The sequence below is a fragment of the Gastrolobium bilobum genome, unplaced genomic scaffold (assembly GCF_033153095.1).
Source record: "Gastrolobium bilobum isolate Gb01-03AN ecotype WA unplaced genomic scaffold, APGP_CSIRO_Gbil_v1 utg918, whole genome shotgun sequence".
Lineage (NCBI taxonomy): Eukaryota > Viridiplantae > Streptophyta > Magnoliopsida > Fabales > Fabaceae > Gastrolobium > Gastrolobium bilobum.
The window spans coordinates 298,607-316,433 of NW_026898111.1; the positions used below are offsets into that span (position 1 = coordinate 298,607).

Here is a 17,827-nt window from a genome sequence, read left to right on the forward strand (position 1 = left end):
TGGGTTCTGCCCTTGTTTATTTGCACTTGTTAAAATTTTGCTTGGATGGAAGTCTTGTATCATATGCCGAGATTGTGTTTCACTAGTCAAATCTTGCTACATATAAAAAGGGATATTATATATAATATATAGACAAGTAGCATTATTTAATTCACGATTAGTATTGAAAACAATGGTAAGTTAAGATTAAAACTACGTCTCGTCAGATCTTTATTATTAATTAGTTCATTCTATGAATTTTTAAATCTCAAAATTTGATGGTATCATGAATGGGTAAAGTCTATGGCGGTGACAAATCGATATTATCACTAAGTACAAGTGAATGCAATAAACTTTTTTATATATATTATTACTATTATTTAATGTTAAATACATATTTTAAACAACAATTTTCTTTAACTGATTACGTGATTAATATGTCGGAACTCGTAACTTTGGAGATTGAGCATATTTTAGTGGAATCGTAGTAGATATTAGTTAATTAAAATAATAATAAAATGGAATATAGCTATCATTAATCATAAAAGAGAAATATGATAAACGGTATAAGGTAGATTATTTTTTAAATTTCGTAAATGATATATTGAGTATTCAGTATTATGGAAGTATTTAAAATATTTTAATGAAAATGATCCCTATATTAAGATAATATAAAAAAAGGAGAGTTATTGTTCTAATTCTCATAATTATTTTTGAGACGCTATAAATTATATATTTTTTAGGTAGTTAAAAATTCAGTTGTCCTGTGTTGCGAAATCGGCAAGTATATCGTTCGTTTCAAGTAATAAAATGATAAGTGGAGTATTGTTCCCACGAAAATTAATGCACTAAGTACTAGTTTAACCATTCCCCTTAAGTTGAAAAATAAAAATTGGTTGAGTTGTGAAAGTAATTGAATTTAGAATTTCAAAACAAAATTTAAAAATAAAATTTAAAACAGAAAATTAAAAATAATTAAAGTTGAACGCATGCAAGAAGAGATCAAGAAAGTGAGAAAATATTGATAAAAAATTTATAAAAAGTATGTAGTCAGGATGCACTTTACCTCTGATCCTCCCTTATATTCCTATATTGTATTTTATAATTAATTAATTCATTTGGTCAGACAATTCATTATCATCCACTATTTCTCTCATAATTTTTATTCCTGGTATTTATCTCTCTCCTAAAATAACTCAACTTATATTATTTAAAATCACAAACATCAAATCCATTTAAAAATTGTACACTTTTTCTTTCTTATGTCGTTTATTAACGAGTGATTGTGAATCTAAATAAAAAGTCAAGTAAGAATAGTCAAGGAACCACTGACATCGAAAAAACATTAAAAGGGGATGGAATATTTTTTGTTTCCTGGAAAGTGACCCTTCCAGCCTCAAAATCCCATATTGGATAGAAGGGTGTTTTAAATGGGACCTGGAAATTATGGGTCCCTCTAAAAAGTTTTATTATTCTTCTTTTATATAGGATAATTATCTTATATTGTAAAAAGAAAATAGATGAGTTCCACCATTATAAGAAAAAAAAGAAAAAGATGAGGTGAAAAAATCGAAATGAAAAAGTAAAAGAGAAATTATCTTATATAGAATAATAATAATATTTCCCTCATGTAAATTATTGTAACACATAAAAAGCTGATGTCCGATTTCTCTTGAATGCGTGGTATTCATCATTCCAACGAAGTGGGTATCATATTTACTAAATTACTTAGACAAAATTAACCCTTTAGCTTTCCGTCACTGACTGAAAAGTTGAGGTTACTTCTGTAAATTAAACATATATTCCCAGTAATATTTTACTGTCGACAAAACATATACTAGTAAAATTATCCAATATTTTTGATAATATCTAGTTTACTAAACAACTTTTTTATACCACTTCGGATAAATTCAATTTCTTATTATATTTCTAGAAATTATGATTATACACACACAAAAATTTCTCTTTCTACCAAATACTCTTAGGGGGCGTTTGGTTGAGAAATTTTTTTTGGAATAGTAGGGAATGTAATAGATAGAGAAATGATTAAAAAGATAGACAAAGTGAGATAGATAGAAAAATGTAAAAAAAAGTTGTTTGGTGGGGGAAAACTTTACTGGGAAAATGTAATTAGGTAACTTTATGAAATCAACATTCCATTAAAAGTCAGATAACCGGTTTTCTGAAAATCCCACCTTCAAATTGGGTTTCTAAACAGGGCGGATATCTATGTTTCTCATAAATCCAGACAAATTGAATAGATGAGTTTTGGTGAAAATATGTTGAAACAAACATGATATTTCTAAAAGCCATACTTCAGAAAGATAGATATCCGCTGAAAAACTCCCCACCAAACACCACCTTAAAGAAATAACAGCTTCATAGTTTATATAGATGCAACCATTTTGTACTTTTGAGGGGATCCCTTGCAACCACATATTCTCTGTTGAGATTCCATTTTGCTTAATTTTCTCAATGGAGAACATTTTGGGTCTGCTCAGAATTCATGTTGAAAGAGGGGTCAATCTTGCTATCAGGGATGTAGTGAGCAGTGACCCTTATGTGATCATCAAAATGGGCAAGCAGGTCAGGTTTCTCCACTTCTGTGATATCATCAAAATTGTGTTTTTCTGAATCTCTGTGATAATTGCTCTTCTTTTGGTTGCAAAGTTGGGTTTTTTCTTCTTCTGGGCATTCTGTGACAAGTCTCCGGTGCTTGTTGACTCTGTTCCTCTGTCAATCTTTCTCCTGATTTTTCTTTTTATTAATAGTACTGATTCTGATGATTTTTCACCTTATTGACTTTTTACTTGACCAACAGTGGAGTATCTGTTTCTTTTTCATGGTTTCTCAAAATCTATAGATTGTTTTGGAACTTTGTTTAAGCTGTGTTCATCCGTGATAAGTGATGATAAATTTTCTGTTTGCATCCTAAAATAGCTCTTCGGTGAATTAGATTATGCACTAAGCACTGCAACTAATTCAGCTTGTTAAAAGATAGGTGGAAATTTATATGCAAGGGGGTAATTAAGTCTATATGTTGTAACTATATAGTCTATAGTTAGAATAGAATGTTTTATATAATCAACAATATGTTTTTCCACGATTTGGGTTAATTATTTTGTTTGTTGGCTTTAAATTGAAGAGGGGTAGCAACCTTGTGTGTTTCTTGTTGTCTGTACAATACATCCAACTCATTACTGCATTTTATGTGATATGCAGAAGCTGAAGACTCGTGTAGTGAAGAAGAATCTAAATCCTGAGTGGAACGATGACTTGACTTTGTCCATTTCTGATCCTCATGCACCAGTCCAACTAGTAAGTAGCTGTTCTTGTAACAGCGTGTGTGTTTCAGTACCACAGAGCAAAAGTTGGGTTAAAAAAAGAAATTAAAATTGCATTGACTATCATTGTTAGCCAATTTACTGATGCATATTCACTAATGAAGCTCTTCAAATTGCAGAAACTTGATTCGTGTATAACAAAACTTTTAAACCATATGAACATTATCTTAGAATCAAGATGTTAAACTTTGGGGATTATGAAATTATCACATCTGTGGGGTTTGGTGAAACATTGCATAACTTTGTTACTTACTGTGCCTATTGAAGATCATGGAAGTTTGAATTAATTCAATTTATCAGCACATTCTATTGAATTCAACAAGGGCAATAATATGAATGTCCTGTGATGCAGTTTGTGTATGACAAGGACATACTTAGCTTGGATGACAAAATGGGGGATGCTGAGTTTTCCATTGGTCCATTTCTGGAAGCAGTGAAGATGCGTTTGGAAGGTCTTCCTAATGACACTATAGTTACAAGTGAGAAACCTAGCAGACAGAATTGCTTAGCAGAAGAGAGTAAAATTGTGTGGAAAGATGGCAAAGTTATCCAAAAAATGGTTCTTAGACTAAGAAATGTTGAGCGTGGGGAAGTGGAGCTCCAGTTGGATTGGATTGACATTCCTGGTTCAAAGAAACTGTAGGTCACAACATGTTGGCATATTGTACATATGAGGCTTGCAACCTCATAAGCCAGCAGCACCTTATGCTTTAATTTCTCCTGTCTTTTTATCTCTTCTCTTTTTCACATAACTTGAAAACAATTCAGCATGTTGAAATGTCTTTTTTCTGCTGGTTTTTCGTTGATGGTATTGTAATGACTAGTAGTGAGTGAAAAGAATGGGAAATGCTATTTCCCCTGTTGTAGTTTAGACTTTGAATTATGCGGTAGTCTTATTTAATATACAAGGAACATAAGAGAAATGATGTTGTATTTAATTAGAATCTACTTCGCTATTGGCATGGTGATATAATAAATTTTGCCGTATATTTTTTCTTTTCAATAAGTTTAATTTTTACATTTTGATGGTAATATAATTTGTACCAGACAGTCTCTCCCGAAAGAAAAAGGGCAAGTACTTGGGAGGAAAAAGGGTTTAAGAATTATATGAAAGATTTGGGTATAACTTGTTGCTTCTTTTGAAATGTGACCTTAAAAATTGTATTTAGGGCCTGTTTGGTGTGACGTATAAAGCATGATAGTATAAGCTTATACTATATGTTATAACATTTTTAGTTGTTTGGTGTGATCACCGTATAGTATAAGCTTATACAGCATAATCCCTTAATACATCAAAACGATGTATAACTTAATCCGGCCTAAGGGTGAGGGATAAGACTTGATAAGAGATTGATGTATTAACATCGTTGACCAATGTAATTCTTAAAAATTAATATATTATTTTAATATTAATCTATTAAAATAAAAATTTATTTTTCAATATATGAATTTTTAAAATATTGAATATTTTTATTTTTATAAAAAATTTATATTTTAGACACACTGATCAATAAATTTTTATAAAAATTAATATCATATGACATTTTTTGAAGAATTATATAAATTATTTATTAAAGGATATTTTTATTAAAAATATTTATTTTTATCATATATAGTATTATACAGTGCATTACCAAATACTAAATGATATTATCTTATACAATATCATGCCAAATGCTTAATAGTATTAAAATTCAATCAGACCTTATACTATCACGTCTTATACTATCAGACTTTATTCTATACTATACACCAAACATGCCCTTATCTTGTGAGTAACAACTTAATTGTTGTAAGATTTATTGCACCAATACTGCTTATTTTGTAGTTCTTTAATATACATACATGCCCGTATGTGTTGTTTTGACAATGGCAGCTTCCATCTCTTGAGCATATGATTTTTTTTTATTTTAATGTAAATGTGAGTTACCGGTTACATTCACGGGGCTAGATATATTTTAGGAAAATCATTTTCTTATATTGTTAGAAATTGTTTTCTCATGTAATGATGTATCAAAATTTGTGCTATTTTTTTTTAACATGTAGTGAGACCTACTATTTGTTGTATCTATAGCATGAGAGATGTTATCTCATATGAAAAAAGAAAAAGAAAACCCTATATTTTAATGAGGAAAACCACGTGCACGAGGTTGATATTAATTTTGTCAAAGTTGCTACTATATATTTATGTAGGAAAAGAAAGCTTTAATATCTCCCTTTTTGGGATCCAACCACCACGCCCCTCAACTAAGAGAAGTTTTGGGTTGGTTCGCTAACTTGGCTTTCTTTTCCTAAGTAGGTTCGATTTTTAGAAAGATCACTATCCATATTTCTCGTGGCTTGAATTCAACTATGCAGGATTACAAACACGTTCATGGAAAATAAGGGGCATGGGATAAACAAATCAAATCATGTTTTTTCTCAATTTTTGCATTACAACAACTTAACCATTATCCTTTAATCCCACGGTAGAAACTTAAAATATCTATTCAATTAGGGAAAAATGTATATCATTTTAAAGATGAAAAGTTGTGTCATTTTAAGAGAGAGAAATAGATAGATAAAGGTGGAGAGAGTTGACAAAAAAAGTAAAGGTGTGGATCTCACCTCTTTGTGAGAGTAAAATGATATAAGTTGTGTGGATATACACTTTTCCCATTCAATTATAATAACATCCAAACATAATTGTTTGCAGTGATTTATTTGGAAGGTGAAAGGTTCGAAATAAGTTGTGTGGATATACACTTTTCCCATTCAATTATAATAACATCCAACCATAATTGTTTGCAGTGATTTATTTGGAAGGTGAAAGGTTCGAATTTAATAAGGGTTAAGTGTGTGTGTTTTTTAAGGTCATTTTAGTTTTTTATACTATGTACTACGGGGAGTAGATAGTTATAATATGAAAAGTTATTTTTCTCCTCTCTATTAGTAATATTGAGAAACCATCTTGATAAACATTGATTAGTTTTAGTTTCATACTCATAAAATTTTATGACTTATTTATATATAATGTTCAAATTTGCAAGTTTTTCTAAATATTAAGTCATTACGACCTCATCTCAAACACTAACCTGATCATGATTAAATAGCATAGATCCAGACGAAGGGTTCAAATCAATAACATCTCTAAAGGTCCAAAGATAAAAACACGATTAGTAAAAAAATCGTGTATCATGCGTACACGCAATCCTGAAAATACACAACTAAAGTGACAATAGTTCAGGACTCATGAACTCTCCTTAATAGCTAATGGCTAAAGAATATCCACAAAATTCCAGTTAAGCCTACGTATAACAATTTACCAGAGGCATCCCACAGATGAGATATTCTGACAAAGTCATCATAATCCACCAATAAGAATGCAGAGGCATCCCACAGATGAGATATACTGACAAAGTCATCACAATCTACCAATAAGAATGCATGTATCCATACTAAGGCGGCATAACAAGATAACAAATAGGTCATGGCGTTTTTGTAAAATTGAGGCTTAAAGTCCATATATAATCATTTTTTTAAAGATATTTTAATCGGTTCATCGCTTCGCGACTAGTTCGATTCGGAGAGATCTTGGAATTAAGGCTTTGAATCTCCCTTAAATACGATACTGAGAAGAATCGAATACATGTTCTTACTCTCATACACTCAATTTTCTGGTGCTAACTGAGTTACCATTATTTGATATAATCATCTACTTTTAGTTTACTTAAGCTTATCACTCAAATAATGACTTGAGCATTGGATTACCGTATGAGTAACATATCCTATCTATCTCTGTCCTAGACAAACAAACTTCTCCGACATTAGTACCATCATTTTGCATATATCATTCTGCATAGTAGAACAACAGGTCTCGTTCCAATCATCCGTCAATCACAACTTGAAGATTCCAGAACTTGCAGAGGAAGTAGCATCGTTACAACAGTGCCAATGTTAAATCTCTCCTTGAGTAACAGACAAAGATTAAGAAAAAAGTTAACAAAGAACAATTTTTATTTTTTATTCCCGAATGCACAATCAGAATACAATTCCAAGTATTTATTCATTCCCTACACAACTAGACTAACTATTTTAACTACCTCAACCAATATCCATATGCCACGTAAGACTATTACCTATTTGTTACTATGCCTCACTAACAGTAATAGTCCCAAAGTCTAACAGAAGGAACCCTTTCTCTGCTCACCCTTCTTACTGGTGGTTCCCTAACATACCCCCTTTTTCAACCATAACCTTGTCCTCAAGGTTCAAATTAGGATATGCACGATGCATAAACTCTTCCCTCTCCCAAGAAGCATCTTCTAGAGGAGCATTAGACCACTGAACCAAATATTCATGCTTGTTTTGCTGTCCCACCTTAACTATTCTGTTATCCAAAATTGCAACTGGACATTGTAGTGGCCTATTATCCACCACAAATTGTGGAACAAAGATAGGTCTCTCTGGTGGCGGAACAAACCACGGTTTCAAAATGGAAACATGAAACGTAGAATGGATTTTGCATCCTTCAGGCAACTCGAGTTAATATGCTACAGCACTCACCACTTTAATAATCTTGAAGGGACCAAAAAATCTTTTTGCAAGTTTATGATTACAACGGCATTCCACCGATACTTGTCCATAAGGCTGAAGCTTTACCCAAACAAAACCACCAACCTCAAATACTCTCCCACGCCTATGTTTGTCTGCTTGAGTCTTCATCCAATTTCTGGCCTGCTGCAAATTCTTCTTCAGAACTAACAACAATGCATTGTGTTGTTCCATCACAGTATCCATGGTTTCAATTTTTACCAAGCCCCTAGGATAAAAAGGAATTGGTGTGGGAGGTTTACCACACAATGCCTGAAACGAAGACATTCCAATAACCAAGTGTACTGTTGTATTATAGTGTAATTGAGCCCATCCAAGCAACTTGGACCACTCATGAGGTCTGTCATTACAGAAAAACCTCAAATATTGTTCTACATATCGGTTAGTCACTTCGGTTTGCCCATCTGTTTGTGGATGGTAGGTTGTGCTTACCTTCAATGTTGTCATACTATTCTTGAAGATCAAAGACCAGAATTGACTTAAGAATATTCTGTCTCTGTCAGAAATCATAGACCTGGGAAAACCATGGTTCCAAACAACTAAATCAAAGAATATAATAGCCACCTTTGCAGCCATAAATTATGTGGGCAAGGCACCAAAATAAGCATACTTACTAAGCCTATCCACAACAACCAATATAGTTGTAAAACCATTAGAGAGTGGTAAGCCCACAATGAAATCCAAAGTTAATTCTTCAAATACTTCTTTTGGCACTGGTAACATTGTAATAAACCAAAGGGAGCTCGTTATGCATATGTTCCCAATAAAATGTTGCAGATACTCGAAGCAAGGTTCTAAGGACCCCAGTGTGTCCATCCACAAAATAATCATGAGCCTCCTTAATTACTACTGGAATGAGTCTTGATTCAGAGCTAAGTAGAAAGCGTTGTTTATGAAATAAAACTCCATCCTTTTGAGACACAAACGGAACAGAATAGGAATCAGCTTGTAGTTGCTGATGTAGTGAAAGTAAATATAGTCTCATTCTCTGTTTTAACTTGTTGAGTACATCAAATGTAGGCTCCACCAAAATTGCATTGACTGAAGGTACTTCCCCCTCTTCATGACATCGAGATATGCCATCGGCAATGACATTTTGCTTACTAGACTTGTATTCAATCATGAAGGAATACTCCATTAGTTTACACACATATTTCTGTTGCTCCAACGTTTTGATCGTTTTTCCCAGCAGTTCTTTAATACTCCTATGGTGAGTCTTTATTCTAAAATGGACTCCCAACAGGTACTGCCTCCAGCGTTTTACTGCTTCTTCTATAGCATATAATTCCTTGACATACGTGGATGTTGTAGCCATTCTCGGACCTAATCGTTTGCTGAAAAAAGCTACTGACTGCTGTTGTTGGAGGAGTAATGCCCCTATACCTGTATTGGACACGTTCGTTTCTAACACAAAAGGTAGCTTAAAATTAGGTAGAGTCAAAATAGGAGTACTTGACGTAGCTACCTTTAGTTGATCAAACGCCAATAGGGTATTTGATCAAATGGTTGCAGTTGAAGAAGGGGGGTATGTTAGGGAACCACCAGTAAGAAGGGTGAGCAGAGAAAGAATTCCTTCTGTTAGACTTGGTGTTTGGTTGAGGAGAAATTTTTTGAATACTAGAAAAATGTAATTGATAGGAAAATGGTTGGAAAGTGAGTTTGGTAGAAAAGTTTAAAAAAAGTTGTTTGGTACCGTAAAATATTAGTAGGGAAATTGAGTTAAATATGCTAAGTATATGTTTGGTTGAAAATAAAAATTTGATGGGAAAATGGATGGAATTTACGAAAGTAACCTTTTTATAAAATTTTGAACCATTACAACATATAAAAAGAAGGGTATTAATGTCATTGTATTCACCCACTTTTTCATTTCTCCAGATTTTGACAAGAAATACCACATCTGTAAAGCATTCTTCAACAGTGAATTTATCCAATTTTAACATGCTTTTGTACTTAGATAGCAAAGTGTGTTTGATGGCTAAAAGTAATGGAATCCTTCAACCAAATGAGGAGAATGGAGATTGCTACATGCACTTAGATGGGGAAATTTTAAGAAGACTTGAACCAAACACTACCTTAGGAATTATTAGTGTTAATGAGGCACAGTAACAAATAGGTAATAGTCTTACGTGGCATATGGATACTGGTTGAGGTAGTTGAAATAGTTAGTGTAGTTGTGTAGGGAATGAATAAATACTTGGAATTGTATTCTGATTAAGCATTCGAGAATAAATAAAAAATTGTACTTTGTTAACTTTCTCCTTAATCTCTATCTTTCACTTAGGGAGAGATTCAACATGGTATTAGTTGATTAAAATGATAATTAACTTAAAAGTATATGTTAAATTCGTATTTACATATTATATATTGACAACACGAATAAGACATGTATTTAAATGAGTGAACCCAAAATAAAGATTCATGTTGCACCCCCTACGTCACCATTGATTAAGTATAAAATCAGGATTATACGTTTAATCTCAAAATAAATTACACATAAGATAAATGAGGAGACTTTTAAAAAAAAAATACAATAAAAAACAAAAATGGACTAAGTATTTAAAACAAAGTAAATGCCTTTGATAAAATAAGATGTGCTCTTCATCCCATATATTTAATGAGAAAAATATTTTTGTTTTTATTGCAAAAAAAATATTTTTCTATTACACTTACATAAAAATAAATGTCGTTCATTAACTTTTTTTCTTTCTACTCTTCAAAATAGGATTCATTCACTTTTATAAATGTGATAGAAAAATATTAATGTTAAATCCATACTTTATTTTTTTTTTTACTTTTTTGTGTTTTCTTTTCGAATAAGCAAAATGTCGTTTGTTTGGGTTTTTTTTAATTAATTTTCATATTATATTTTCACCTAATAAAGAAAAGAAGAATCTTCTAGAATTGGTTTAGGGGGGATGTATTGGATTAGGATTTTAAAAACTTTTTTAAGCTAAAAAATCTTATAGATTTTAAAAGACTATTTAGAATTGGAGAGACTTTAAAGATTTTTTTAAAAGACTTTTTTTACAATAAATATTTCATAAGATTAGATTTTAATAGAATTTATAAGATTTGAAAGGACAATATGAATTTATAAGATTTTAAACAACCATATGAATTTTTAACAAACATTCAAAATTACAAGAGTCAATACAAAAGGAAAAGGTTATATTTACAACCTATTTTTGTTTACAACAATTTACAATCATATCTTAACCGTTGATTTCTGTCAATCAACAGTTATCATTCATTACAAATTAAATATTAATTAATGAGTTTGATTTGCGAAAATAATAACCATTGATTGACGGAAATCAACGGTTAAGATATGGTTGTAAAAGATTGTAAACAAAAATAGGTTGTAAGTATAATCTTCCTCATAAAAAAATAACAAAGAAATGCAATGAAATTAATAAAAAAAGTAAAACCTAATATAATTTTCTCCATCAGTAAAAGATAATATAATTTTTAACAAACATTAGAAATTACTAAACAACAACTTTTCACATGTCTAATGGGTTGAAAATTATCTTCTTCATTTGGTATCAAAGCTATGCATATATGATTATAAGACCCAATTTTTTTTAATTATAAAAATAATTCTAAATTTGCATATAGAACCTAAAGTTCATGATAAAATTTCGTTTGAAATTTTTTGCAATTGATCTTGAAAACCTTGGGGTTTTTGTTTTATGTGATGAGATTTTTCTAACCATATATCATATGTATTTTCATTGAATATTATAAAAAAATTTCGAATATGAAATTTTGAGTTTAATTATATGAAAGTTTAGAAAATTTCTCAAATTTTTTTCAATCAATATATTGAAACCTTAAATTGCTTTGGGGCTTTTGAGAAACAAGCTTTTAGTTATCTATTGACACAAAAATTGTTTGAAATCATTTTCTATAGTGAAGGAATTTCGTTCATGAATGTATTGTTACGAAATATAGGGTTCATATTATGAAATTTTCAATCTTTCTTTAAATTGATATTTGGTTTGAGTTCCCTTGTTATTTTTTCACTGTTGTATGTTGTTTTTAATATAAAAATCACATATTTTTGTGCTAAGAAAAATCGCGACCGATAGCTTGAAAAATTACTTTTTAAACTTCCAAAATTTCTCAAAAATTGCTCAAAAATATGTTATTTTTGAGATAGATTATATTAAAATCTCGTTGGTTTGTTGTTTCTTTGTTGTTTTGTGATGAAAATCACTCAAAAATATACTTTTTTTTACGAAGCTCCCATGACGGAACCCAATTTCGAGCAGTCAACCTGCCAAAGGAAGAAGAAAACACTGCAATAGAAGAATCTCAAGAAATCCTAGGGGTTAGGATGAGATTGTGAGAGATGCATCCTATTTATATTTTTCACTCAAAATTATCTCGAAATTCACACCAATAGAAAATCCATTAAAATCGTTGAATTTTTGAATACCACGAGATTGTGATTCCATTGTTTAAAATCCTGATTGAATTCCAACGGATTTGGACGGATTCTAAAATAATTCTTTAAAATTCTAATCGAATACTACGTGACTTTTTTTCAATCCTTTAGAATCCTAATCAAATACTAGTGGATTTTTTTGTCCAAAAACAATCCATTAAAATCCTTTAAAATCTGAATTCAATACTCTCCGTTAGCCTTTCAGTTACACACTTACACGTTAGCATTACCCTTTACCTTCAAAGCGAAAACGCCGTCAATACATTCAATGCACTCTGATTAAAAATATGAAAAATTATAAAAGCGTGTAGTCAGATGCCGAATGAGTTCACACTTCGGATTCTATTCTCTTTTTTTGCATTACAAACACAGTGAATCACACAAATTTAATTTTAGCAGCTTCTGGATTCTATTCTATACTATTACCGGTACTTATCAAATTCGATAATTATACCATTATTATGTGATTAGATATATTCTATTAGGTTATGTCTTTAAATTTCTATTTATAAAAAAAAAAATTATACCATTATTTTTAGTTTATTACCATCTCAGTATTAGGTATGGTGGTCATTCTTTATATTTTATAGCAAAATGATTTTTCTTCGTACATGGTAGGATTATAATTGCACCAAATAAAATAATTTAAATAATAAAAAGAAAACTTATTTTATTATTTAGATCTTGAAAATCACTATGATTATTTTAAAATAGAGAATAAAGTACATTTTAGATTCTCAATAAAAATTACGAAATTCTTTTTAATCCCTTGACAAAAAGTTAACTTGTGTTTTTTCTAAAATTCAAAATAGATCTAGTTATCGAAATCGTAATTCCTCTAAAATTCAAAGAAGACTCACGTTAATTCCTTACAAAACTAACATAGGTCTATTTTGATTTTAAAAGAATCACAAGTTATATATATTTTTTTTTGGAAGGAATTAAATTAGGCTTTAATGTTTCTATAGTGAATATAGATAAGTTATCTACATTTGCTCTCAAAATGATCGTTTTGGGTTGAAAAATAAAAAAATTATAACAAAAAAGACTATTATAACCTAAAATAAACTATAATTACAAAAATACCTTGATTTTTGCCTCAAAACGACGTCGTTTTGGGCTAAAGGGGAGTATTGGATTAGGATTTTAAAATACTTTTTTGAGATAAAAAATCTTATAGATTTTAAAAGACTGTTCAGAATTAGAGAGATTTTAAAGACTTTTTTTACAATCAAGATTTTATAAGATTGAATTTTAAAGGACTTTAATAGAATTTATAAGATTCGAAAGGACAATATGAATTTATAAGATTTTAAAAAACCTTATGAATTTTTATCAAACATTCAAAATTATAAGAGTCAATAAAAAAATTTAACAAAGAAATGCAATGATATTAATACAAAAAATAAAACGTAATATAATTTTCTCAATTAGTAAAAATCATGATAATTTTTCGTTTGTAATTTTTTGCAATTGATCTTGTAAACCTTTGAGTTTTTGTTCTACGTGATGAGAGTTTTCTAACCATATATCATATGCATGTTTTCATTGAGTATTTCAAGAAAATTTTGAATCTGAATTTCTGGGTTTTATTACACGAAAGTTTAGAAAATTTCTCAAATTATTTTCAATCGATACATTGAAATTTTAAATTGCTTTGGGAATTTTGAAAAATAAGTTTTTAGTGATCTATTGACACAAAAATTGTTTGAAATAGTTTCCTATAGCGAAGGAATTTCGTCCATGAATGTATTATTATGAAACATAGTGTTCATATTATGAAAATTTCAATCTTTCTTTAAATCGATCTTGTTTCGTTGATGTAAAATGAAAATTGGTTTGAAGGTTTTTGTTCCCTTGTTGTTTTTAATATAAAAATCACATATTTTCATACCAACAAAAGTCATAACCAATAGCTTGAAAAATCATTTTTAAACTTTCAAAAATTCTCAAAAAATTGCTCCAAAATTTGCTGTTTTTCAAATGAATTTTAGATTAAAATCTTGTTGGGTTGTTGTTTCTGGGTTATTTTGTGATGAAAATCGCTCAAAAATATGTTATTTTTGAGCTTTGACGAAACTCCTATGGCGGAACTCGATTTCGAGTGAGTCGACCCACCAAAGGAAGAAAACACCACAGTAGAGATCTCAAGAAATTATAGGGGTTAGGGTAAGATTGTGAGAGAAACATCCTATTTATATTTCTCACTCCAAAGTCTCACAAAATTCACACCAATAAAAAATTCATTAAAATCGTAAGATTTTTGAATACTACAAAATTGTTTTTCCTTTATTTGAAATCCTGATTGAATACTAACGGATTTGGACGGAATCAAAAATAATCTTTTAAAATCTTTATCGATACCCACGTGACTTTTTTTAATCCTTTAAAATTCTAATTGAATACTAATGTATTTTTTTTGTCCAAAAATAATTCATTAAAATCTTTTGAAATTTCAATCTAATAAATCTCCTAAATGTAAATAAATTATTTACGTTAACTATAAAAAAAGCGAATCGATTAAATTAAGCCCAATATTGAAATTATTTACTCTAAAATAACTAAGCTCCAAAAAAAAATAAAAACAATTATTTGACTGGACCCCGTATAAAGACATGTAAGAATAGTCAAAGAAACCACTGACATCGAAAAAACATTAAAGAAAGAACAGCTTCTAGTTTATATAGATGCAACCATTTTGTACTTTTGAGTGAAGGGATCCCTTGCAAGTTGCAACCACATATTCTGTGTTGAGATTCCATTTTGCTTAATTTTCTCAATGGAGAACATTTTGGGTCTGCTCAGAATTCATGTTGAAAGAGGGGTCAATCTTGCTATCAGGGATGTAGTGAGCAGTGACCCTTATGTGATCATCAAAATGGGCAAGCAGGTCAGGTTTTTCCACTTCTGTGATATCATCAAAATTGTGTTTTTCTGAATCTTTGTGATAATTGCTATTCTTTTGGTTGCAAAGTTGGGTTTTTTCTTCTTCTGGGCATTCTGTGACAAGTCTCAGGTGCTTGTTGACTCTGTTCCTCTGTTAATATTTCTCCTGATTTTTCTTTTTATTAATAGTACTGATTCTGATGATCTTTCACCTTATTGACTTTTTACCTGACCAACAGTGGAGTATCTGTTTCTTTTTCATGGTTTCTCAATATCTATAGATTGTTTTGGAACTTTGTTTAAGCTGTGTTCATCCGTGACAAGTGATGATAAATTTTCTGTTTGTATCCAAAATAGCTCTTCGGTGATTCTTTCTTCATTAGAATTAGATTATGCACTAAGCACGGCAACTAATTCAACTTGTTAAAAGATAGGTTGAAATTTATATGCAAGGGGGTAATTAAGTCTATATGTTGTAACTATATAGTCTAAAGTTAGAATAGAATGCTTTATATAATCAACAATATGTTTTTCCACGATTTGGGTTAATTATTTTGTTTGTTGGCTTTAAATTGAAGAGGGTAGCAACCTTGTGTGTTTCTTGTTGTCTGTACAATACATCCAACTCATTACTGCATTTTATGTTATAAGCAGAAGCTGAAGACTCGTGTAGTAAAGAAGAATCTAAATCCTGAGTGGAATGATGACTTGACTTTGTCCATTTCTGATCCTCATGCACCAGTCCAACTAGTAAGTAGCTGTTCTTGTAACAGTGTGTGTTTCAGTACCACATAGCAAAAGTTGGGTTAAAAAAAGAAATTAAAATTGCATTGACTATCATTGTTAGCCATTTTACTGATGCATATTCACTAAGGAAGCTCTTCAAATTGCAGAAACTTGATTCGTGTATAACAAAACATTTAAACCATATGAACATTATCTTAGAATCAAGATGTTAAACTTTGGGAATTATGAAATTATCATATGTGTGGGGTTTGGTGAAACATTGCATAACTTTGTTACTTACTGAGTTACTGTGCCTATTGAAGATCATGGAAGTTTGAATTAATTCAATTTATCAGCACATTCTATTGAATTCAACAAGGGCAGTAATATGAATGTCCTGTGATGCAGTTTGTGTATGACAAGGACAGATTTAGCTTGGATGACAAAATGGGGGATGCTGAGTTTTCCATTGGTCCATTTCTTGAAGCAGTGAAGATGCGTTTGGAAGATCTTCCTAATGACACCATAGTTACAAGTGAGAAACCTAGCAGACAAAATTGCTTAGCAGAAGAGAGTAAAATTGTGTGGAAAGATGGCAAAGTTATCCAAAAAATGGTTCTTAGACTAAGAAATGTTGAGTGTGGGGAAGTGGAGCTCCAGTTGGATTGGATTGAGGTTCCTGGTTCAAAGAAACTGTAGGTGACAACATATTGGCATATTATAAATATGAGACTTGCACCCTCAAAAATCAGCAGCACCTTATGCTTTAATTTCTCCAGTCTTTTTATCTCTTCTCTTATTCACAGACTCACGTTGACATGTCTTTTTTTTTTTTTTTTTCCGCTGTTTTTTCGTTGATGGTATTGTAATGACTAGTAGTGAGTGAAAAGAATGGGAGATGCTGTTTACCCTGTTGTAATTCAGACTTTGAATTATGGGTAGTCTTATTTAATATACAAGGAACATAAGAGAAAATATGTTGTATTTAATTAGAATCTCCTTAGCTGTTGACACGGTGATATAATAAATTTTGCCGTATTTTTTTGTTTTCAATAAGTTTAATTTTTACATTTTGATGGTAATATAATTTGTACCAGTCATTCTCCAGAAAGAAAAAGGGTAAGTACTTTGGAGGAAAAAGGGTTTAAGAATTATAGGAAAGTTTCGGGTATAAATTGCGGGAAACATTTTCTCATGTTGGCATGAGAATTGCGTGCAAAGTTTTTTTTTTTTTTTTTTTTTAGTTAATGTGAGGTCTACCACTAGTTAAGTCACAACATAAGAATTCAATTCTCATGCAGCATGAGAAAATCAAACCTCATACACTGTTGCTTCTTTTGAATTGTGACCTTAAAAATTGTATTTATCTTGTGAGTAACAACTTAATTGTTATAAGATTTATTGCACCAATACCGCTCATTTTGTATTTCTTTAATATACATACATGCCCGTATGTGTTGATTTGGCAATGGCAGTGTCCATCTCTTGAGCATAAGGTTCTTTTATTTATTTTTTATTTTATTTTATGTAAATGTGAGTTACCGGTTACAATCAGGGAGCTACATATATTTTAGGATAAAACACTTCTTCAGCAACATTAGTGGAGTTTTTTTTGCAGCCATAGGCTCACCAAAATTTGTGCCATGTTATTTTCATTTTATTTTTTCAAAAAACTTGGTGGGACCCGTAGTTGTTTCTCTCTGCGGGAAAATCTAAACCTCTGTAGTAACAGCTGAGGTATAAAGCCCTATATTTTAATGATGTTGATATTAATTTCGTCAAAGTTGATACTATATATATTTATGTAGGAAAAGAAATAATGGCGGAGCCAAAATTTAATTTTAGC

General features: G+C 30.6%; 2 protein-coding genes across 4 annotated transcripts; both read left to right on the top strand.

Annotated features, from left to right (window-relative positions):
* The first annotated feature begins 2,394 nt into the window (after positions 1-2,394).
* LOC133312945 (protein C2-DOMAIN ABA-RELATED 4-like) lies at positions 2,395-4,305 on the top strand. Of its 2 annotated transcripts, none has more exons than XM_061514239.1 (3): positions 2,395-2,585; positions 3,198-3,297; positions 3,676-4,305. In XM_061514239.1, exons 1-3 carry the CDS (start codon positions 2,455-2,457, stop codon positions 3,964-3,966), a joined length of 522 nt encoding a protein of 173 aa, XP_061370223.1. In that variant the 5' UTR covers positions 2,395-2,454; the 3' UTR covers positions 3,967-4,305. The 2 variants fall into 2 exon arrangements, with proteins under 2 accessions (XP_061370223.1, XP_061370224.1); XM_061514240.1 differs by having other exon boundaries at positions 2,395-2,565; positions 3,202-3,297.
* A 10,737-nt stretch (positions 4,306-15,042) lies between these two features.
* LOC133312949 (protein C2-DOMAIN ABA-RELATED 4-like) lies at positions 15,043-16,991 on the top strand. Of its 2 annotated transcripts, none has more exons than XM_061514244.1 (3): positions 15,043-15,279; positions 15,906-16,005; positions 16,390-16,991. In XM_061514244.1, exons 1-3 carry the CDS (start codon positions 15,149-15,151, stop codon positions 16,678-16,680), a joined length of 522 nt encoding a protein of 173 aa, XP_061370228.1. In that variant the 5' UTR covers positions 15,043-15,148; the 3' UTR covers positions 16,681-16,991. The 2 variants fall into 2 exon arrangements, with proteins under 2 accessions (XP_061370228.1, XP_061370229.1); XM_061514245.1 differs by having other exon boundaries at positions 15,049-15,259; positions 15,910-16,005.
* Positions 16,992-17,827: the final 836 nt, after the last annotated feature.

What these genes read in the sequence shown, in the direction of transcription:
- LOC133312945 (XM_061514239.1), top strand. Translation starts at nt 2,455, where the DNA reads ATGGAGAACATTTTGGGTCTGCTCAGAATTCATGTTGAAAGAGGGGTC. An exon ending in GTCAGGTTTCTCCACTTCTG is followed by an intron (nt 2,586 to 3,197) that starts TGATATCATCAA and finishes TTTATGTGATAT; the next exon opens with GCAGAAGCTGAAGACTCGTG. An exon ending in CTCATGCACCAGTCCAACTA is followed by an intron (nt 3,298 to 3,675) that starts GTAAGTAGCTGT and finishes CCTGTGATGCAG; the next exon opens with TTTGTGTATGACAAGGACAT.
- LOC133312949 (XM_061514244.1), top strand. Translation starts at nt 15,149, where the DNA reads ATGGAGAACATTTTGGGTCTGCTCAGAATTCATGTTGAAAGAGGGGTC. An exon ending in GTCAGGTTTTTCCACTTCTG is followed by an intron (nt 15,280 to 15,905) that starts TGATATCATCAA and finishes TTTATGTTATAA; the next exon opens with GCAGAAGCTGAAGACTCGTG. An exon ending in CTCATGCACCAGTCCAACTA is followed by an intron (nt 16,006 to 16,389) that starts GTAAGTAGCTGT and finishes CCTGTGATGCAG; the next exon opens with TTTGTGTATGACAAGGACAG.